The sequence below is a fragment of the Dama dama genome, chromosome 17 (genome assembly GCF_033118175.1).
Source record: "Dama dama isolate Ldn47 chromosome 17, ASM3311817v1, whole genome shotgun sequence".
Taxonomy (NCBI): domain Eukaryota; kingdom Metazoa; phylum Chordata; class Mammalia; order Artiodactyla; family Cervidae; genus Dama; species Dama dama.
In genome coordinates, this window is record NC_083697.1 from 49,756,513 (window position 1) to 49,780,788 (window position 24,276).

Sequence of the window (24,276 nt, forward strand, 5' to 3'; positions counted from 1 at the left end):
TGTCAGGGAAAAAGTGGCAGACCGTCTAACACTGGAAAGGATTTCACGGGGAAGAAAACAAAACCGAGAGATTATTTCCTCTAAATCTCTGGGGCAAGGAGTAGCATAAATAGCAAAACATGAAAAGGTTTCAAAAGAAGTCTCTTTTAAATATTCAGATCTAGCCAGGGCTGATGTTAAAAGGTTGACATTTCCACTCTGATAATAGTGGGATGCTGAATATACTAGAGTATATTGTAGAAGCTATATATTTAAGTCACTCTTTCTAGTTCGGAGTTTCTATATTAAAATTGTGATGGGGAAAAGAGAGAAGACAGATTTGATGAAAACACGGCTGGGAGACCCGAGGCTGAAGGGACACTGCAGCTGTCTATTCCAACACACCTTCCTTTATCAAGGATCCAGTCAACCCCCAGCTACAATGGATGTTCACAAAAAGCGCCAGCCAAGGCCAGCCCTTGGTGTGGGGACTATGATGCTTGTGGAAATTCTCTCTGCACAGAGATGAAGACTACACATCCTGACAGTTGTTATAAATGCAGAGGTCTGGGAGTTGAGAGAGTTGTGTGCATCTTGCCCCAACCTCTCTGCTTTTTTTGCAGAAATTCTCAGTGAGACAGACTCGTCACATGGACAAGGGGAGCTGTCGTTGCTTTCTTCAAGTCCTGCTGCATCCTAAACTCTGGCTCTTGCCACTGTGTTTGAATTCCTTCATAAATGTCAGAAAATACATAGACATTTACACTATAGATGCAATACATTTTTTAAACTTATAAGAAGTGGTGGGAGTTTTTTGTTTGTTTGTTTGTTTTAATGGTATATCACACTGGCAATGACAATCTCTGTGAAGGACCCCTGTTTTCTAAGCTCAAGTAACCAAGACTGGTTTACAAGGAGGGGAATTCAGGGTATCAGTTATAAGAAGTAGCCCTAAATCTTTTAGGTGGGGAGACAAGATCCATTATATACCAATTGTCTCACTGATGTAAGAAATGAAAAGTTGGACATGAGATCAGTATCTGCCACCCCAGAATATCCTCCTCTGCCATGAGAATTATTTTGATATGAAGGCAATTGAGAATCAACAGACACTGAGAATATTCTCCCTTCCCCTTTTCAGCCTAAAAACAGGGCATAAATTTCTATTTGTGAGGCTATCCTATCCTCTCCGTAGTACCAGTAAGGGAAGAGCATCTCTTATCACCGGACACAGAGAACGGGCACCATGATGAGTCTGCATAAACAAATCTTACCAAAATAACCCTATCTTCTGTTAGTTTTCCTATATATCTTCCTAGTTACTTTCCCACAATTTATCATCCCTGGAAGCCCAAATGCCCTTTCTTTTATTAAAATGGTATGTAAATCCCTCCCACCCCAGTCTAAATAACTCTTTTGAGTTTGACTTCCCTAGCGGCTCAGGCAATAAAGAATCCACCTGCAATGCAGGAAACCCAGGTTCGATTCTGGGGTCGGAAGACCCCCTGGAGGAGGGAATGGCAACCCACTCCAGCATTCTTGCCTGGAGAATTCCATAGACAGAGGGGCCTGGTGGGCTACAGTCCATGCGGTTGCAAAGAGCCAGACACGACTGAGCGACTAACACTTTTACTTTTTTTTCTTCTCTATGAACTCCCATGCACATAAAATATTTATAAAATTGTACGCTTTTTTCTCCTGTTATCTGCTTTTGTTAAATTTGCAGGCCCCCATGCACTGAACCTAAGAAGGTAGAGGAAAAGATTTTCCTCTCCAACAGATAAAAACAAAATCAAAGAAAGTGATGAAAAGTTTAACATTAACCTCCCAACCTTGTGCTAAGCAGACACTGGGAAGAGCAGGAAAATGGGAAGGCCACACGTTTTCACCCCAGTTCTTAAATAATTCAGCCACCTGGAGGCGAAAGGAGCAACATTTCAGTTACAATCCCTTGAGTTATCCTGAAAACTTTGTAATTTATTAGATATATACCACTTCAGAAACCTAGCCATGGAAGTCATCATAACGACTCTCGTAATTCTCCATCATAACGTAAAAGTGATGTGTACCAAAAAGCCTGTAACTGCCTTCTCAGCTGGCTGACATATCAAAACCAGGATTTAAAAATTGGAGGGGAAAAAAAATAAGAGAGAGGCAGGTAAAAACTTGGCCTTGGCACTTCTTCAAGAAGAATCCTTTTTTAAAAAAAAAAAAAAAAACTGTGAGAAGAGACCAGATTTAGAAAATGCTCCTGAACTCCATGGTGTTTATCACCTGAACCCTTTAAACTCACACCTCCAGTAGTGTAAAGTACTCGATTAAGCAAGAATATGTAAAAAAAAAAAAAAAAAAATTGAGAAAATGTGGCGTATACTCGAATGGTGTGATTGATAGCAAATTTAATTGCAATTTCTACTCCACCGCTTTGGTCCTATAGCGACTCCTGTGTTAACAGAGTGAAACTCGCTTTGCTGAGCAAGGGCCCCCTGTTCTAGCAACTGCCACAGTGATAACCTCCGCTACAGCGACAGCTTTCTTATTTACAAAAAACAACCATGGAAAGAGAGTTCCTTCCACACAGTCTCACCGAGATTTTGGCCGCGTAAGCAGCCCCCGGCCCAGCTCCTCTCACCTCACCATCTCCAAACACACACTGGCGAGGGCAGGCATTTCCAGGCCCACAGGCAAATGCTCGTCTATGGGCTTAGGAGGCTGCTATATAAACAAATGTTTGCTTAATCTTGGCCATTATGGTTCTACATCTGCCACTTTAGTGGCTCCTGTAATAGCCCCCAAGCTCTTTAGACTCATTGAGCTTAAATCCCTCCATCTATAAATTGGGGGAAGCCCTGCCTTCCTGACAAAAGTTGTTGCAAGGACTCGAAGGGCTTCTGAGCAGGAGGTGGTAGCACTCAGAATGAAGTTACAGTTGAGATGATGTGTGTGTGGAGGGGGGGGGGGCTCCCGCAGGCTGAACCCTGGATTTCTTCCCAGTTTCCCTGGTGTAACAGTGAAGCTGTACTGTTCAAAGTGTTATAAAAAGAAACATCTCAAAGCACTCAAGACCTTTGAAGGAAGTTTTAGGTTCTGAGCATCAAACTGGAATGCATATACAAAGTTGCTCTGATTTGTGGTCACGGGGGACTAAAATAAGATTGACCAAGAAAATTTTCTGCTGAAGCAAAAGGCTCCCTCCCATTCTACAAAGGGTCATTCCGTGCTCTGATTTCTCCAGGGTTGTCATTCTGGCACATGTCATCATCCAAATAAGCCATCACTTTTTAAGGGAGAAAGCAAAGGCTCCCTCCTAAACCAAGAGGAATACCTCCCCTGGTACCTCGACTTGAAATCAAAACAGGCAAAGACAAAGATGTGTTTGATTGTTTATTCAAGGAGGAGACTGCTAGGGGAAAACTATGTTGCCATGACCCCAAAGAATCCCAACGTATAAGAAGATTAACCCCAGATCATTTAAATTCCCCTTTATCTCCTTTGGAGGAATTGCTTGTTTAGCAAAAGAAAAATATTTAAAGGGTCATCTGAGATCTTCTGGTGATCTTGCACTGCATGGCAGAGCGGTGCTCTGTGTATAGTTCTGCCTGGAGTATCAAGAAGAAATTTTCATTTCAATATCCCCTGAGAAGCTATTAGTGAAATCACTGTTGTCACGATTTCTTCACTGCTTCTTTAACAGATGATTTGCCATTGGAAATTGAGTTGTTTTAAAAAGGATTCTAAATTCTAAAAGAGAGCCTCGATTGACAACCATATTTCTAGAACTACAAACATGAATGTTCTTGTCTATCCTGAGAGGAGGAGACAAAAAACAGGTAGATATTATGACTGGACACTGGTTGCCACAAGAAAGAACACGGGCCTGACAGATAAAGATTTCTAGCTCAGTTTCCAGTTCTCAACCACTGCTTAAGCAGAGGGCTTCGGATAAAGCACTTCATCTTTGAACTTCCAAAACGGGTTGGATTAAATGTTGACTGTGCTTTTTCCTGGACTTCCCGGTGGCTCAGATGGTAAAGAATCTGCCTGCAGTGCAGGAGACCTGGGTTCAGTCCCTGGGTTGGGAAGATCCCCTGGAGGAAGGCATAGCAACCCACTCTAGTATTCTTGCCTGGAGAATCCCCATGGATAGAGGAGCCTATCGGTCTACAGTCCATGGGGTCGCAAAGAGTCAGACCTGAATGAGTGACAGAGCGCATGCTCTTTCCAATTCAAAGAGCCTCAGAGTCAAATAAGGAACAAAAACCTAAATTAGAACACGGAACAACACACTAGCAGATTTGGATTTTTAGTCCTGCTCTATTCACCTGTATGACCTTGGACAAGTCACAGGAAAAATAAAAGAATTAGCCAACACCCACTGAGCACCCCAGGGGTTCACAAAGAGTTGGACACTACTGAGCAACTGAACATTGAGCACCCACCAGGCACAAGGCACTGGGCTTTATACATGTTATCACGTGAATTCTTCATAAAAACTGTATGAATCTATCTCATGATTATGTTCATTTTGGAGAGGAGGAAACTGAGTCTCAGAAAGGTTACACAGCTTGCCCTAGATCACCCAGTCAGCAAGTGAAAGTATTATACTTGAATCCCCCAGGTTGGATGCCAGAACCTCAGTTTTTATCTACTGCCATCCATGGCGCTGCCTTTTGACTTTCGGAAAGACCCAACTTGCTGTGTGGCTGCAGAAGCCAGCTGGGAGATGACACATGTACATAGATACACGTGTGCATGCATACCATATACACATGGTCTCTGCAAAGCACAAAGCAATGCGAAACTGAGCATGCGATACTGTTTCTACGTACATTTGAAAAGAACCTGCAATACATTTGTAGTCAGCTTGAGCTGCTACAACAAAGCACCACAGACTGGGTGGCTTATAAACAACAGAAGTTTATTTCTCACAGTTTTGGAGGCAGGGAGTTGGAGATCAAGGTGCCAGCACAGTCAGGTTCTAGGGAGCGCCCTCTTTCAGGCTGTAGGTTTCTTGTTTTGTACTCACATGGCAGAGAAAGCATGCTCTCTCATAACTCTCAGAAGGGCACTGAATCTGCTCGTGAGGACTCTACCCTCATGACCTCATCTTATCCTAACTACGTCTCAGAGGTCCCACCTCCTAACACCATCACACTGAGGAGTGGAGTTTCAACATATGAATTTAGTGGTGGGGGAGGATGTAAACATTCAGTCCATAAGACAGAGATGATAGTAATCTCTCCTTCTGAGCTGAAGAGGGGAGGAGTCCATAGGAATCCCTCCTTCAAGTCAAGAAATTGAAGCCATGGTTTCAAGGCCTATGGCCAATGAGATGCTCGATGCTGCATCTTCTCCTTTTCCAATGCGGGGATCTCTTGACCCCCTTCCATGTCCCATCTGTCACCCCGGCTGCTGGTTCTCATTCCAATGCCTTCTGCTAACACAGGTACATTTGCTTTGCAGCTGGAGGGGTAAATACTTCACCTACTGTTTTGCCTGTGGGACAAACACGTGATGTAAGACAGGAGACACTAGGTCAGGGTGCACACCTCTACCCCTCATTCCTGCTGATGAAAAAGTGAAGAAGGTAATTGCACCTCTCTCATCTACCAGCACACAGATGCTAAAGCTGTCTGCTTCTGGCTAAATGGAAAGTTTCACTGTAACCAGCACCTGCAAATTTAACAGTGCATTTTCTTCCCCACACTGAGCTAATGAAGAGGGCATCTGAATACCCTTGCCCACCCAAAAACCAAGAGCATACTTTTATAAATCAACTAAAGGTAAACAAAATTGGAAAACCTATATTTTAAACAGGTAAGAATTTTCCCACAAATACTAGAACTATTCCCCCCCCCCCACTGTTTATCAAGACATTTTTTCCATTACTAAGCCAGAATTCCCTCCCTGGCTTTGGGCTATATTTTTTCTCTCCATTGCACTGACTACCATTTAACATCCTATATATTTTAATCATTTTGTTTATTGTCTGTTCACAGCATCTCTAAAAGACTTAAGGTAACTATATTGTTTATTGTCCAAATCAAGACACTCGAGAGAGAAGGGAGCACTAATACAAATTATGTCAGGACAGGGATTTTCCTGGCAGTTCAGTGGTTAAGAGTTTGCCTTCCAGAGCAGGGGGTGTGGGTTCCACCCCTGGTTGGGTAGCTAAGATCCCACATGCCTCCTGGTCAAAAATATATATATATATATATATATATATATATATATATATATATATATAAAACAGAAGCAATATTGTAACAAATTCGATAAAGACTTTCAAAATGGTCCCATTCCAGTATTCTTGCCTGGGTAATCCCATGAACAGAGGAGCCTGGCAGACTACAGTCCATGGGGTAACAAAAAGAGTAGGACAACCACATCAAAAAAATCTTACATAAAATAAAATTATGCCAGGACAAGAGGTGCAAATGGCAATGATCCCGAGCAAACATAACGTCTGTTCACTCTAACCAAGGCAGGTTCCACACGCTCAAGGATTTGGATCTGACTTTTTTCACTCCTGTGTTCCTAGTGTCTAATCCGCACAGGATACTCATAAGGTGTTCCATAAATTATTACTGAACCATGGTGGCTCTAAGAATGAGCTCTGAGTGGACTGCGGGACTTTAAACTCTTTCTCCATCACCAATTCCTTATGTTATTTCCCTTCAGTAATTTACTTAACTGCCACTGGCATCAATAATAATAATAACCCCACTTCCCATGGTGGTGTGGGAATTAAATGGGATCCTCCAAGGTGTAATGTTGGGCATAGGGTCTGATATGGCAAGGATGAGCACTCAAAAACACTGGCTCCATTGTTATGATTTGTCATTCCAAGACTGTCTCAAGAAGGCACATAGAGCAGATGGTTAAGACACGGTCTACCCAGCATCCTGTCACCATGACAACAGCAGGAGCTGCCTTACATCTACAGTATGCCTGGCCATGCCCAGCTGACCCTGAAGTGGACCCCTGGACTAAGCCTGGCCTAGGGGAGCTCTCTCCTGGGACTCAGGGAGCAGGTTCTTCCTAGAGATGAAAGACGTGGGGTCTTATGTGGTCAGCAGTCATGTTTCCTATTCTGCAGAGAAAGCAGGTCCAGAAAAAGAAATGATAGCTGACCCAGAGAATGCTGAAGGCAGAGGAAAAACCTGGGGGCCCCTGAGTGCTGGTGGTAACTGGTCTTGAGGCCTGGCTGCATTTCTGCCTCCCAAGGTGGCTGCTCACCCAACCCTTCGGAGGTTCTATGAGCCAGTAACTTCTTCTTTGGCCTAAGCTATTTCAAGTTGCCAAGTGTAACCAGAAGGGTCCTAACAAAGGCACACAAATATACAATTGATCAAAAAAGAAAGGGATGATCAGGAGGGGGAGAGGATGATAAATATTTATTGATGCTCACCCTGTGCCAGGCACTGTGCTGAAGACTCTACTTTTGTTATCTCATTTGTTCCTCCCAGCCACACTATGCAGTGGGCACCATGTTTATTCCCATTTTGTAGATGGAAACACAGAGTCTCAGGCCCCCAAAGGAAACCTCCCAAGGCACATTATTAGCTTAGTGGGTGTCACCGCTGGCCCTTCCATCCCAGGTGATTAATCTAAGCTAATTAATGAATAGTATCCTCCCAGTGAATATTAATAGACCAGGAAGGAAAGCATGTCCTACATTGGTCCAGTGAGACTGGAGGGAAGAACTTATATTCCAGAGCTGGGTTTTCAGTCTTTCCTGCTTACGGAAACTGGCCTCAGGAGAAAGCTGATGCTAAATTCAAGAAGAAACTGACATTAAAATCAGCACAGTGATAGAATGGTCAGATAAAATATATGATTCCCAGCTCAATGTGAACTTCAGATTAACAGTCAATATTGTTTTAGTTAAGTAAATATTATTGCATGATACATGAAATTGAAAGTGTTAGTCACTCAGTCATGTCTGACTCTTTGCAACCCCATGCACTGTAGCTCATCAGGCTCTTCTGTCCATGGAATTATCCAGGTAAGAATACTGGAGTGGGTAGCCATTTCGTCCCCAGGGGATCTTCCCAACCTACGGATCGAACCCAGGTCTCCTTCATTGCAGGCGGATTCTTTACCGTCTGAGCCACCAGGAAAGCCCCATACTCTTATACTAAAAAGGTATTCATGGTCCATCTGAAATCCAAGATTTGATTTCCTGTATTTTTCTTAGATAAGTATGGTAGAGAAGAGAGAATGAGCACATGAAAGTACAGCATCTGAGACCTGAACTACCTCTCAACTTGGGGTTTATGTAAGGGTATCAACTCCTTTACTGTTTAAGCAGTTTAGAATGTCTGTCACTGGTACCCCAGTCCATCCTACCTCATCCATCACAGGCAGGAAGGGTGCAGAGCCCAAGCTCACACCACCACACTAAATCCTAAAGGGACAGAAACTAAATGCCATATTAAAAGCTACAAAACCAGAACTTAGGACATTGAACCTGTGTGTGTGTGTGTGTTTTTTTTTTTTTCCCCAGAGCTGTAAGAATGCAGCTTGACAGACTTACTGGAATTCATCAGATTCTCTTCAGTCAATGTAAATTTTTTATTATAAAGTCACAGAACGTGAATTCACTTACACTGTAAAACTCCTTCATGAATACTAACAAACTCTAAAATTGCAGCAAAGATGACGGCTCATAGACACCAAAAACACAAAAACAAAAACATAAGCAATTCCACACGAAGGATCCCAATTTTAAAACATTTATGGTAAATTTCCACATGATTTTTTGAGGAAAAAACTATCAATTAGCTCCATAGAAGAACCTGATATTAGCTAAAAGCTGGAGCATTACAAAATAATCAAATAAAATAGGAAAGGGATATGGAAGTGACCAGAACTGAATGCCTGAAAGGGTAACCATGGGACTGAATTGTTATTTCAGGGCAGGTGTTGTGTGTGTATGTCTACAGTTTATTCAGTCATGAATCTTAGGTGTTTATATGCTGTGCCAGGCATATGATCAGTGAACAAAAACAGGATGTTGGCTGGGCCATTACAACTCTAAGACAGCAAACAATTCCTGAGTCCTTATCTTCACCCACCAGTTTTGAAGCCCTGCTCTGGTGCAGGGGGTTTCCCATAACATGGAACACATAGTATTAACATCACCATCATCCAGGCTACCTTCAACAAGATATCTTTGAAAAAAGCAATATATATATGTATGCATGCAACTGGATTTTAAAAATTTGATGTATGATATTCCTGGATGTAACGCTATAAAAGTGTTAACTGTCCCTACATCAATCTATAAATTTAAGAAAACTCCAATCAAAATACCAACAGGAGTGGGTTAAGGTGGGGTGGGAATCAGAGGAGGACTTGATAAAATATTTGTCAGTTATATTTAAAAAAAAAATAAGAAATCTGAAAAGAAAGAGCAAAGCTAAGGATAATAGCCCAAACAGGTATTGAAAGTATAAACAAAAACAGAATAATGTGGTACAAATAGGATGGGACATGAAGCTCAATGGAACAACAGAAAGTCCAGAAACACACACATACACACACACAACACAAGGATTCGTTCATTGATAAAAGCGGGCACCTAAAATCTGGGGGAAATGGATTCATCAAGAAATAATGCTGGTTAGCATTTAGGAGAGAACATAAGTGGTTTGAGTTTTGCTGGTAAGATGTCTTTAAAAGTCTGAACTGCTGAATGACATTCATCCATGGAACGTGAGCTAAAGCCCGCTAGCAGTAAGCCCTCAACTCGTGGGTTTTCAACAGGGTTCCCAACAAGAAAGGGAACACAGCCAACTTGCGTGCCCTCTTCTATCCTGTGAGACTTCACTGTGTCTCCTTCACCCAACCCTTAGCTCCTCTTTGTAGTCAGTGTTTCTCAACCACACTTCCCCCAGTAATACAAACACCTTTGGGAAATTAAAAGATTTCTTTTGGGATTCCCTGATCCTCCAGTTGTTATATGACATCAATACAAACATCCTGAGAGTTAGTAAAGATAAGGAGTAAGTCTTACCTGTTTCCTCTTTTCAGGGGGAAGTGATGGATCTCCATCCTACAAAGAAACCAATGTTACATTTTATTTTAAAAAAATCAGATATATGTAGATTCAAGGAACTGCACTGAATTATGAACTAAATTCTGACCCTCCCCACTCCTGGCCCCTGCAACCAGCAATGTTCTGAACTAAACTAAAATGTACTTTAAAAACTGATAATTGTAAACTGAACCAGAGTTATTTTGGGAAAACCTCTGAAGAATCACTTTCAATTAGGACTAATCTATATGTTTTCTATAAGATGGTTGATGGCATCACTGACTTGATGGATAAGAGTTTGAGCAAGCTCTGGGAGTTGATGATGGACTGGGAAGCCTGGTGTACTGCAGTCCATGGGGTCACAGAGTCGGACACGACTGAGCGACTAAACTGAACTATTTTCTAAACCTATGTGAGCCAAATTAATTAATTACTTAGATTTATCAAAATTACTTTTGAGCAGACTAAACTGAAATAGTATTTCATTTGGTTTGAGTTCCTTTTTTAAATAATTAGATCCAAGGTAATAGTAACGGACACACATATGCACGTGCATATATACACACACTTGAATTTTCTCTAAAGGCAGTACAATTTGGGGACAGGATATGCCCAAAATACAAGAAAACTAAGTGAGAACTTCTAGCCCTATCAGATTTTTGTCTTAAAAGGATTTAATTTCTCTCCCTCATGTGCCATCTGGGAATACATAAATATCTCAGGTAAGTGATAAATGCTCAGGAAACAGGACTCCTATATCTGATGCAGTCCTCATGTAAGTCAACATTACTTTAACCTTAGGAATCTTTCTATCATATTTCTGTTGAGGACAATTCAATGACCCCAGCAAAGCTGGTTAAATGTAAGCAATAGTGTCAGCACTTAAAAAAGAGATGGCATAAGTGAGAAAAAACGGAGAATGCAAAATAGCACTATGCAGTTGGTATCCTCCAATTCATTTTAATTTGCTTCCTTAAAAATTGTGCCATATGAAAACTAGAGAAAATCTAATTGCCCAGGAGAGGGAAAGGTTTAAAAATTATGGAAATACTACTATGCAAATATTTTTTAATGAGTTAAATCTGTATATATGGCCTAGAGAGATGTCCAAAATAAAGTGCTGAGCGAAAAGAGCAAGTTTTAGAGTAACATTTATATAAAGCTGCCCAATAGGACTCTCTGCAATGAGGGACATGTCCCACAGCTAACTGTCCAATATAGCAGCCACCATGGAAATGTTCTATATCAACACAATCCCATACGGTAGCCACCAGCCAACTATAGCAATTGAGCACATGAAATATGACAATTTTATTTAGTTCTAATTAATTCAAAATGAAACCTAAATAACCACATGCAGCTAGTCAGTGGCTTCTGTATTAGCACAGATTTATAACATGAATCCTCCAGAAAAATAAACCCTTCTTACAATTAATTAATAAGTAAATAAGGCACATGCAGACACATTCAGATATGTGTGTACATTCACGGGTGCCAGAGCAAGTATCCGGAAGCATATACTTATCAACCAGCAAATCGTACTGGGTGTGGAGGAAGTAGGGTTGATGACTTTCATGTCTTGATAACTTGAAAGACTTTCATGTCTTTCCGGTTGGTAACTGTCCGGATTCAGCGCTCTTTGGAAGAGATCGCGTGTTTAAAGGCCCTCTTTCTATCTCCATACGGGAACAGGGGCGTCACGGTAACGTCATACGTACGATGAGCTCGCGGTACTTCTTCTTCAGGGACTGGTGACGCTCTCGAAGCTGATTGGCCATGAGTTTGTACTGGTCCCGTTCCTGCTGGCACGTGTCTAGCTCCTTGGAGAGGATCAGCAGGGCTTCCTTCTTACTCTCCAGCTTCCTTTTACACACCAGGAACTGCAGAACAAACACATCCCCGCGACTCGGAACCGCCCCCAGGCCTCCCTCCTCTCACCCGTGGTGGAGTTTCACGCACCCTGCAGGGTTGATTTGGCTTTGGTGCTTTTTGTCTTCAGAGATCATATACCCAGAGACATTTGTCATTCAATGACACGTGAGCCCAAAGGCTGCCAAAGTACCTGACGCAGTGCCCTTGTCACAGAACCAAAACCGTGGCCATTCATGAAGTTTGGCCAACTGAGACAGGACAGTAATTGGTAAGTTAAAGAGCACAATCCTTTTAAACAATTCCATAGTTAAATAGATAACAGGATGCCAAATTTTGTTTCAAAAGGTATTTATATATACTGATAAGACTGTGTAAAGTTCTATTAAAATTTTACAAAATAACACAAATTTAATAAAAATTCTGTACATTACTAACAATTATCTCTTGGTAGCAAAGTTATTTGCATGTTTTCTTTATTCTTTATACTTTTTTATGTTGGCCAAATGTTCTAGAATATACCTATATGGTTTCTATAATTTAAAAAAGTACCAAAAATGTAATAAAAAATTTGATCAAACTATACATTACTACAATAGATTGCACCTGCCCATGCAACCCAGCAGACATTTTCTCACTTGCGAGTTTTTGTTCACTAAAATGGGGCAGAGGTGCGCACTTTTTTTCTAGGATTCAAGTGCAGATACCCACCACCGAGAGACCAATTTTATGAGTGAAGTATTTTAGTCACACTGAATTACCCCCTCAAAGTCAAGTTCCATCTTGCTGGAATTCTTCCTCAGAGTTGCAGGATATCTTCGTCCCTCCATCGCCCCTCTCCCCACACTGTGACAGACCCTCACCTGACAATTACCCACCACCTGGGCCAGCGTGAGCCCGACTGGGATTCTGTCCTTTTATTGGGTCTATTGCACCGTCTGGTGTTATTCACATATGTGAGATGTGGCACTAAATACCTTTTGAATTTGCCCCGTAAAAGACCAAATTCAGAGCATTCATGAAAACAATTTATAGTTTCATTATACACTCTGACATGAGCACTTTGTCATTACGGACGCTCACACAAAGCAGACAGAGGATCAGCACTCTCATACCATTCGAGTCAATGCTCTTTTATGGACAAAAAGCATTACTCATATATAGTGCTTGCTTGGAACTGACTTTGTTAAGTTCAATTTCAAATAAATGAAAGGGGAGAAAGAGTTTTGTACATTAGCACATTTTTTTCCTTAAGAAAAAAAAAAGTAATTGCTTAGCTTCAAAAACAAAGGGGAAAGAAAAGCCATTCTGAGATGATTTGAGTTCTAAGAGAGGACACTTCCACCTTGGATGAATCTTATTCCTGGCAGTAATGAGGTTGGAATCCTGCCTTAAAATGTCCCAGATTTTAAGACTTTGACATCGTCTTCGTGGAGGCAAATGGTTCTGTTGCCACAGTGATTTCTCAAGAGTAAAATCCCCAACGTGTAAATATCAGAGAAGAGTAGCTCAAAAACCTGAAGAGCAATGTCCTCAGGGAGGTATTGAGATTTCACAGGAAAAAATACCATTTACACACAGTTTAACAGATCTACCCTTGCGCCTTCAGTTCTTTGCCTGTCATTAGCGGCCTCGGTTGGCACTGTTATTAGTACTGGGGCACAAAGACAGTCACCTTTGTCCCTTCAGATCCAAGTCTAAGGGCCCACATATGCTCCGATTCGTCCCACTTTGGGGAAGAAAATCACAATCATGTGTAGACGTTATAAGCTGAAGCAGGCAAGATTAGAGTCACATCTGTTGTATTGAAGGGGACCAGGTAAGGGCCACTACTTGGTGGCAAAATGGAATTCAAGTTCCCTAACCTCGAACTGCAATCTGTTAGGGTCCAAGAGAGAAGCCGTTTCTCTCCCAAAGCATGGCCCAAACTAGGCCTTGGAAGCTGTAAGGTGCAGAAGTAGACATCCATTCCCTCTCTGTCTAAGACAGTCAATAGAAAACAGGCACAGAGGTGCCTAAGACCCAGGGGCCAGGGATTTGAGGAGCAGCATTGCTGCTGTTTGGCTTCCTTTAGGGTGTGGAAAACAGGACAATTATAAATTTCATCAAAGGGTAAGAAACTCATTCTGTATAAAGATGAAGCCACTTCAAGAAAAGTATGGTCTTGAGAAAGCCACTGCTGGATGGTTCTTTCTTCTGCTTACTGTGATCTAGAGTGTGAATTGCAAAAATGTTATTCCATGTCATTTGTTTCTATCAGCAGAACAAGCCTTAGGTTTAAGCCTTATTTATAAAATAGCTCCAAGTGTTGCTCTGGCTGAAGATGGGACACCTCCTCTGTAGTTCTGCCACCTTGGTGCACTGGCATCAACAAGAGCCCTGCTCTATGTTACCCTGGGATGCTTGTGAAAATGCAGATTTCTGGGCCTGGGCTCAGACTGCTCACTCCCAGCTCACATATTGCCCAAACTGTCAATTTCTGGTGGTTGGCCCAGAAATCTGCTGTTAGCACACGGCACAGGTGATTCTTACTCCACCTGTACTTTGAAACCCCAGGCTCTGGAGGCCTCAGCTCCACACTGTGAAGTTAGAAACAATGAACATAGTCTGGAGGGACTGAAAGGCCAGCTGTAGCCCAGAATTTCCAGGCAAGCCTCAGTCTCAGAGCCATCCAGGGTTGTCTGAGCCCCCATTTATAGCACAGAGGGATTCTGAACAAGTACAGGCAGGGACCATATTTTACCATCTGGCCAAAGAGCTTCTACATGCAGTCTCATTAAAATATCAATAGAAACTTCTGGGTGGTATATGGGGGTGGGGTGGGGTGTACTGGGGAATGGGATGGAATTTCTCATTCTTCTTCTAAAACAGTGACAGTTAAGCCCCTGTGGTAGCAACTGCTAAACTGTCCCATTTCCTGTCCCTCCAACTGGAAACAAAAAACAAATGATAAAAAGGAAAGAAAAAGGTGCTGAAGATCCTCCTCCATGGGGAGGATCCCTGAACAACCAGGGAATGCACAGGTCCAGCCTCAGCCTTAGAAGGGACCAGAAATAGAACAGAAAGCGAGACAAGCCAATCATTGTATATGGGACGTCTCCGCTTCTAAAGGAGGATAAGTATGGGTGATGGAAGTGGCAGACAGTAGACAACCACCAGGCAGAGCCAGGAGGCCTCTGTCCAGATGTGGATTAAGCGATGGGCTAATCATGAATTTTGGGGACCCTGGGAAAGCCCCGGAAAACAGGAAACAAAACAAACTCATGCTGCCTGGGTCTCAGTTTCCACTCTTGGAAAATGAGCAGGGTTCCCAAGAGTGCCTCCTAACGTGAGGAACCCATGATTTCAACATCCCATCCAGTATCACTGGGGTGCAGGGTGCTGGGGAAAACACATGGGGGAGGGGCTCCAATCCAGGAGACGTGACTCACTCCCAATGCCTAGAAATTGCTCCTCTACCTCACCTAGGGCAGAGTTAGCTCAATGATTTCTAAAGATTACCTGCAGCAGTAACTTCAGGACAGCCACCTGGTTGGAAAGGATGCTCAGGCCAAAGCAGTAACCACTGTGTTTGTGATAACCATCTAGGACAGAGTGAGAAAAGGCTAAATGTCTGCACGGTCATCACCAGTGCCTCTCGCCAGTATTTCTACTTCTTTACTTCCAGGCATCTGGCAGGACTGTTCTTCCCCCATTGCTTTGGAGTAAGGCAGAACCATGTAACTTGCTTTATACAGTAAAGGGGACCCAGAGGACTACAGTTCCAGGGTGGATGATCCCAAGGGTCAGGGTATGAATCACAGCACAACTTGGATCATGGAACCACAGCAGACAACAGCTCTGAAGAGTCATTTGGGTCCACAGAGAAATCTGTGTGATCCAGGAATAAACTTTTGTACTGTTAAGATACAAAGATTAGGGGGTGTTTGTTATCAGAGCACACCTTAGCCCATCCTAACACGATCCATAGCAAAGTGTGAGGGTAGCGAGATTGGGGAGATCAAATCTGCCCTGCTCTGCGCTTCTACTGAGTTACCACAATGATGAGGAGGATTGATATTATCACTATTACTATTGCTGTTAGCAACAACAAAACCAAAGTTTTATGTCAAATGCTTTCCACGGATGATCTCCTTTAATCCCCACAGCACTGCCGTGGGGTTACTGTGTTACTTCAATGTACATTTCCTAAATGAGAAAGTGGGACTGAAGGAGTTTATGTAATATGCTAAGGGTTTAGTAGAGCTAGAATCTGAACCCAAGTCTTTGTATAGCCAAGCTTGTGAAACCCCAATTTCTGACAAACCAAGCATTCCGTGAAAAAAACAATCAGAATATTCATGGAGTTGGTTACTACATCTAGTTGGTATTTTCAGCATAGGGAAGCTAAGAAAGGGGAATTTTAAATTTGGCTCCTTTTATGTCTAGAATCTCTTCACCCACCCGCTTCTAAAACTAGATACAAGGCCTGAAGGAAGAGGAAAAAAATAAACAAAGAATTCGTGAGCATCCCTCTCCTCTGCTCCTTGTGAGGGAGCCAAGTAGAGGCAACAAGGTTTCCATCCACTTAAAGGAAATGGGATAAGACTAGAGGCTGTTTTCTCCAAAGACTTGGTTGCAACAATTTTCTATAAATTGTAGTTGGTCTCAATCATTCATTCAGGGAATATTTTCTGGGTGTCTTCTATGTGTTAGGCACTGAGCCAAACATTTGGTCTCCTAAATGGATAAATGGTCCTGGGGATTTTGAGAAGGAAAAGCATGATACCTGGATAACAAGACGTAATTCCCACAATCCGTTATGGGTTTTTCTGAAACGCCCAAAGTTTTGAAAACTGAAAATGTGTTCACATCTTGTTAGTGACCTCAGCTGATGTGAGGGTTTTTACTGTCTATGCCACTGATTGTGAATATTCATACATTTGCTGAAGACAAATCAATGTGTTTGATTATCTGCTGCCACCCAGAAGTCTACTGGGGTTGATACACAATAGGCACTACGCTTACTGCATTTCCTTTCAGATTCCAAAAATCCTGCCTCAGAAACATATCTGGGGGTCAAGGATATCAGATACAGAAACTGCCTTTTATTTGAAAGTCACCCTTGCAAATCTCTGTATAGTCTCAAAGACGCACTTGTGATGAAAATCAAATCTTTCTCAAACAGTTAATTATCCAAACCTAGGACGTTATTTGGAGAAGGCAATGGCACCCCACTCCAGTACTCTTGCCTGGAAAATCCCATGGATGGAGGAGCCTGGTAGGCTGCAGTCCATGGGGTCGCTAGGAGTCAGACACGACTAAGCGACTTCACTTTCACTTTTCACTTTCACACATTGGAGAAGGAAATGGCAACCCACTCCAGTGTTCTTGCCTGGAGAATCCCAGGGATGGGGGAGCCTGGCGGGCTGCCGTCTACGGGGTCGCACAGAGTCGGACACAACTGAAGTGACTTAGCAGCAGCAGCAGCAGGACGTTATTAGATTTTTATTTCCTCATATAGGCAAGGAAAAACTGAAAATACATTACATGCAGTAAACGTTCAAGCTGCCACAATGCTTACATGCCTATTCCCATCACCTCATCATGTCTTTATTCTTGAAAATTAGCATGAACACTGGAGCAGGGATAAACCTCCCAGATAACCCAAGTGGTTTGCCCAATTGCAAAAAACAAGGTTCCCAGCTGCCAGCATCTTCCATAACAGTGTCTTCCAAATTGTGGGTCAAAATACATCAGTTTGTGTAGCGAAATCAATTCAGCTGCTACCTTCATTTTCTTTAAAACAAAAACAAAACCAGAATAGAACAGAAAATAGCATGATCCCATGCAGTAAAGGTAAGTATTATTTCATGAAACTTTTGTCTGTTAATATGTATGTAGGAACAAACACACCTGTCTGCATATTTTCAACATATTCTGTAGACTGCCATTTTAAAGTTTGGAAATGACTTTTCTATAATAAGTTACTCTGTACATTTATTCATTCATTCAACAAATACTTAGTGAAAGCCACCAAGAGAGGCAAGAATGTAGCTGCAGGGTGGTATTGGGCAGAAAAGAAAATCTACACAGAGGAATGATGCTTGAAATGAATTTTGAAAGATGAGTAGGTATGAAAGGGACCTGAATAAAAGCCATTATGTAATAGAATTAACCAGTTCTTTGGGGTTGGGGTACAATTCGGATTAATTAATACCTGCTCTGCCTACCTCATTGAGATTACTGGGAGCTTGAAATGCAAAGTATGATTTAGTATTTGGCTTTGGAAACATTCTCAAAATTGAAGGCATTATTTTTTTTACAGCATTTAAAGCTTACAAAACATTTTCCCAGAGACTCTCATTTGATATGCAACATTATATGACAACTGTAACAAAAACTGCTTTCCCCATTTTATAGACAAGAGAGCTGAGCTTGTCTTTCTCAAAGTCACAATGCTAACAACCGTCAGCTCAAACTGGGGCTCTTAACCACGAATTTCAGACACTTCTTAGTATTCTGTATTGGTACCAATTAAATTATTAGCAATTCCACAAATCACCTCTCTTGGGTCAAACCATATTTTTAACAAGAAACTCTTAGAGATAATTGTGTAACTGAAAACAACACATTTTAATTCATAGTATTTTGAGACCCTGTTTGGAAGACGGCAGCCCTCCCGGGGCCTTTTCTTTTTAAAAAAAAATTATTTTAATTGCAGGCTAATTATTTTATAATATTGTGGTGGTTTTTGCCATACATCAACATGAATCAGTCGTGGGTGTACATGTGTCCCCCATCCCGAACCCCTCTCCCCACCCCAGCCCTCTGGGTTGTCCCAGAATACCAGATTTGAGTGCCGTGCTTCATGCATCAAATTTGCACTTTTACATATGACAGTATATGTTTCAATGCTATTCTCTCGAATCATCCCACCCTCACCTTCTCCCACAGAGTCCAAAAATTTGTTCTTTAAATCTGTGTCTCTTTTGCTGTCTTGCATATAGGGTCATTGTTATCATCTTTCTAAATTCCATATATATCGTTAATATACTATATTGGTGTTTCTCTGACTTACTTCACTCTGAATAATAGGCTCCAGTTTTATCCATCTCATTAGAACTGACTCAAATGCACTCTTTTTTATAGCTGAGTAATATTCCATCAGAGACATTACTTTGCCAACAAAGGTCCATCTGGTCAAGGCTATGGTTTTTCCAGTGGTCATGTATGGATGTGAGAGTTGGACTGTGAAGAAAGCTGAGTGCCGAAGAATTGATGCTTTTGAACTGTGGTGTTGGAGAAGATTCTTGAGACTCCCTTGGACTGCAAGGAGATCCAGCCAGTCCATCCTAAAGGAGATCAGTCCTGGGTGTTCATTGGAAGGACTGATGCTGAAGCTGCAACTCCAGTACTTTGGCCCACCTCATGCGAAGAGTTGACTCGGAAAAGACCCTGATGCTGGGAGGGATTGGGGGCAGGAGGAGAAGGGGACGACAGAGGATGAGATGACTGGATGGCATCACTGACTCGATGGGCATGAGTTTGAGTAAACTTCGGGAGCTGGTAATGGACAGGGAGGCCTGGCGTGCTGCGATTCATGGGGTCGCAAAGAGTCGGACATGACTGAGCGACTGAACTGAACTCAACCGAACTGAATATTCCATCGTGTATATGTAGCACAGCTTTCTTATCCATTCGTCTGCTGATGGACACCTAGGTTGCTTCCATGTCCTAGCTATTGTAAACAGTGCTGCAATGAACATTGGGGTACATGTGTCTCTTTCAGTTCTGGTTTCCTTGGTGTGTATGCACAGCAGTGGGATTGCTGGGTCATATGGCAGTTCTATTTCCAGTTTTTTAAGGAATCTCCACACTGTTCTCCAAAGTGGCTGTACTGGTTTGCATTCCCACCAACAGTGTTAAGAGGGTTCCCTTTTCTCCACACCCTCCCCAGCATTTATTGTTTGTAGACTTTTTGATGGCAGCCATCCTGACGAGCGTGAAATGATACCTTGTTGCAGTTTTGATTTGCATTTCTCTGATAATGAGTGATGTTGAGCTTCTTTTCATATGTGTTAGCCATCTGTATGTCTTCTTTGGAGAAATGTCTGTTTAGTTCTTTGGCCCACTTTTTGATTGGATCATTCACTTTTCTGGTATTGAGCTGCATGAGTTGTTTGTATATTTTGGAGATTAATTCTTTGTCAGTTGTTTCATTTACTATTATCTTCTCCCATTTTGAAGGCTGCCTTTTCACCTTGCTTATAGTTTCTTTCGCTGTGCAAAAGCTTTTAAGCTTAATTAGGTCCCATTTGTTTATTTTTGTTTTTATTTCCATTATTCTGGAAGGTGGGTCATAGAGGATCTTGCTATAATTTATGTCAGAGAATGTTCTGCCTATGTTTTTCTCTAAGAGTTTTACAATTTCTGGTGTTACATTTAGATCTTTAGTCCAGTTTGAGTTTATTTTTGTGTATGGTGTTAGAAAGAGTTCTAGTTTCATTCTTTTACAGGTGGTTGACCAGTTTTTCCAGCACGACTTGTTAAAGAGTCTTTTCTCCACTGTATATTTTTGCCTCCTTTGTCAAAGATCAGGTGTACATAGGTGTGTGGATTTATCTCTGGGCTTTCTATCCCGGGGCCTTTTCAATCACATTTCATGGGGAGAGGCTGGAGAGGCAGAGGCCACCTACAGCCCTACTCAGTGTTCAGCCAGGTCCACGTCCCCGAGAGCTCCGGCTAGTCGAGTGATGTCAGATGATGGTCAGTTCACCACACTGGGTTCTTCACCAGCTGAATCGTGGGCATAAGATACTTTATTTTTCAAACAGCAGTTGAACTCATAATTGCCTAAGTTGTAACTCAGGCCTAGCCCTCTTGGCTAACTCCGATTCTACCCCTAACAACCCCGCATCAAGGCAATCTCGCTCAGTCCAATGACTTTCACTGTCACCTCTGTGCTGATTTTACCCAAATTGATATCCCAGCTCAGACCACTCCCCTGTATTCCTGCTCTGCTATCCAAAGTGTACCTCTATTTGAGCATCTTAGGGGCATTTTAAATGAGCCCTTGATATTCTCTCAGACCTGCCCTGCTCCAGACCTTCCCTCTTGGTAAACCAAACCATATTTGGTTTTCCATGAAAACCCTGGACTCACCCTTGCCTCTTCTCTTTCTTTCCCAGCTCTCATGTATTCATCAGCAAATCCTATGGGTGCTATCTTCATAAGACATATTGAATTCAAATGCTTCTCACCCACTTCTACCCCTATCATCCTCTTTCAAGTCACCATCATCTCTTGATTGGACTGTGGCCCTAGCCTCCTATTTCTACTTCTTCCTTCTACCCACATCTATTTTCCAAATAGTAATGAGAAAGATGCTTTTCAAATGAAAGCACATGGTGACATATGGTGGTTCAAGAGCTCTCATGACTTCGCATCACATCTGAAACAAAGTCCAAAGTCCTTCTGTTCCCCCTTGCTCAGTGCTCGCCATCTTCACTGGTCTCCTTGCTAGCTTTGACTGCATCAAGCCAATTCCAACCTCAGGACCTTTGCACTGCCCTCTGCTTGGATTGCGTGGCTTCTTCCCTGGCTTTATTCAAATTTCTACTGTAATGTCTCCTTCTCAGGAAAGAGATTCTCAATCTCCTTATCCTGTGTCACATTCCTTCATAGTACTTTACTTGACCTTAAGTTATAGAACTAATTATTGATTTACTTTTAACATCTCCACATCCATAGCAGCAAGAATTGTGATGTTCCATCCAGATCCCCAAAGCTAAGAACAGCACATGGTACATAGCTAATGAATGAGAAAACTTAATCTTACTACATCTTCACACCTGTGACCCATGGATATTGTACCCATTTTACAGATTCTCAAACTTATAGCCAGTGGATGTCTTAGACCTCAGGGATGGTCTAAGACAAGCCCTTCATTATACAGATGAGGAACCTCAGACTCAGAATAGTAAACTGACTTATCCAAGGCTGGCAAGTAGATGCCACAGCTAAAATCTAAACTGAGGATTCTTGTCATTCCAAGTTTAGCACCATTTTTTACATTACCAAATTAAGGCACACATTCCTGGCTAGGGAGTCACAAATGCCTATAAACTTAGAAGAGTGCCTAGTACTTTTTATTTTCTTATAATAACTATTATAAGAAAAGAGACAATAATAGATGATAGTAAGTAGCCTCATCATCATTTATGGATAGCTACTGACTATATAATATGTTAAATGCTATAAAGAAGCAAAAACAAAACTCCCAGAATGCAGAGAAAAGCAGTTCAGAGTAACAGCTGACAGCATGGCAGAAAAAGCTGGAATGCCTATATTCAAATCTTGGCTTTGCCACTCACTAGTTATCAATTACTCAGCCTCTCTGTGCCTCAGTTATGCCATTTATTAAATGAGTATAATTAAAGTATCTTCACAGGGCAGATGTGAGCATTAAAAGCACTTGCATATGTAAAACATTTAAAATAGTAAGTGCTGTATCCACCTTCATTGTTATTAGTACTATTTTTATCATGAGCCAAGTGATCAAAGAAGGTACTCAAAGAGCTGGAGGAAGATGTGAACATTTGAAATGGATTCTGAAGAATAAGTAGATGGATATATTTTGTTTGGGGATAGATGGAGTTGTGACAGGAGTGGTGATGGGAAAACAATACCCCGAGCAGGGAAACAACCACAGAGAAACACAAAGGTGAGCAGCAGGAAGACACGCTGTCAGCACAGCGAGCAGCACCCAGGGCTGGCTTCAGTGGAGGGGTGGGAATAAAAGCTGTGTGAGATGAAGATGGAAGGAGAGACAGATGGTGGCCGGGTCAGAGAGGGCCTGGAAGCGTTGCTGACGAGTTCAGATTTCATTCTTTCAGCAGGCAGGAGCCCCAAGGGTTTCTGCGTAGAGGAGTGACATTAAGAATCCTTTTAGAAAGACAGTTTCGTTCTGACATCACGTGTGTATATTATCTTGGACTCTAAGCTTGGGTAGAACTGGCTACCAGGCTCATGGGGGAGAGGAAGGATCTGGGGTTCAGGGCCCCCTATGAAGACACACCTCTGAATCCTGTTTTGATCTGAACTGTCAGACCTACAAAGAACACACTGGCTTTGCTGCTTCTTAATGTGGGGGTCTGCAATCACCTTGCATAACGCAATATTGATAAGCAAGGTGCTACCTAGGCAACCAGATGCATGCATGGGCTTAGCCTCAGCCTTAACAGCTGGTATCACAATCACACGAGGCAGCAGGGGAGTGGGTCACAAGGCCACCCAGCCACACTCCAAAGGGCTGAGCGGAACAGGGCACTGGCAAATGCCCCACTTTCTGGTCACCTGGGTGGGGCCATGGGATACACACTGGGTTCTCCTTAGGCCCCCATTTCCACTCTTCAGTCAGGGTGTAATTCTGCTTATCAAGTTCATGTGTGGTGTACACACCAGGGATATTTGCTCTCTGCCTCAGAAAAGGTAAGTTTGCTTTCAGAGAGGGGAAGGAAAAAAAAAAGTAGTATTCTCTGAATGTATACTGTGTGCCAGGCACTGTTAGGAGTAATAATAATGTGAAGAAGACCTTTGTTTGATTATGAGTAAGTGGAACAGCCACTACTGAGTGAAAATTACTGTTTTCCAAATCATGCCAAAAGCTCTGCTTTAAACATTTTTTTTTAAACCCCGACATAGCTTGTTTGATCAGCCCCATTTTAGAGATAAGGACACTGAAGCCCAAAGAGATTAATTTACTCTTCATCATGAACGTCATAAGTAGTGAAGGCAGACTATTCTCTGCACATATCTGTTAGGATCCTTTGGTTGTAGGCAACGGTAACCCACACTCTCTCCTAGGAATGTGCTGGAAGGGTGAAAAAGTGAAAATGAAAGTCACTCAGTCCTGTCCGATTCTTTGAGACCCCATGGACTATAACTTGCCAGGCTCCTCTGTCCATGGAATTCTCCAGGCAAGAATACTAGAGTGGGTAGACTTTCCCTTCTTCAGGGGATCTTTCCAACCCAGGGATCGAACCCAGATCTCCCGCATTGCAGGCAGATTCTTTCCCATCAGAGCCACTAGGGAAGCTCAAGGATACTGGGACTCATGGAATTGGCAGGAAGACAGAGAAGATATGGAAACAGGCAGGCAGTGAGGCGGCTCTGGAGGCTGGAGGCAGAGCCAGGAACCACCAGGTCTCAGAGCAAAGAAGGTTGGGTTAGAGGTGACTAACAGGGTAGAAAGGAACTTCGTCACGTTTCAGATTCTTTACGTCTCAGCTCCAGTGTTTCCAACTGGCCTAAAGCTGATCACGGGTCATTCTGGGCTCAGGGGACGGGATACCCAGACTGTATCCCTCTGATCTGTCTGTCTAGACTGTATCCAGTGGTAATAC

General features: G+C 42.3%; 1 protein-coding gene across 4 annotated transcripts in view; it reads right to left on the reverse strand.

The window, feature by feature from the left end:
- The window catches only part of CCDC149 (coiled-coil domain containing 149), a 127,984-nt gene that overhangs the window by 63,408 nt on the left and 40,300 nt on the right, over positions 1–24,276 (reverse strand). For 3 of the 4 annotated variants that reach the window (XM_061164478.1, XM_061164477.1, XM_061164476.1), the window contains exons 2-3: positions 11,740–11,901; positions 10,001–10,039 (exon numbers count right to left, since the gene is read on the reverse strand). In XM_061164478.1, coding sequence (XP_061020461.1) covers positions 10,001–10,039; positions 11,740–11,901 — 201 coding nt within the window. Of the gene's footprint in view, positions 1–10,000; positions 10,040–11,739; positions 11,902–15,391; positions 15,483–24,276 lie in introns of those variants that run through there. The other variant, XM_061164479.1, reaches the window with a different exon arrangement.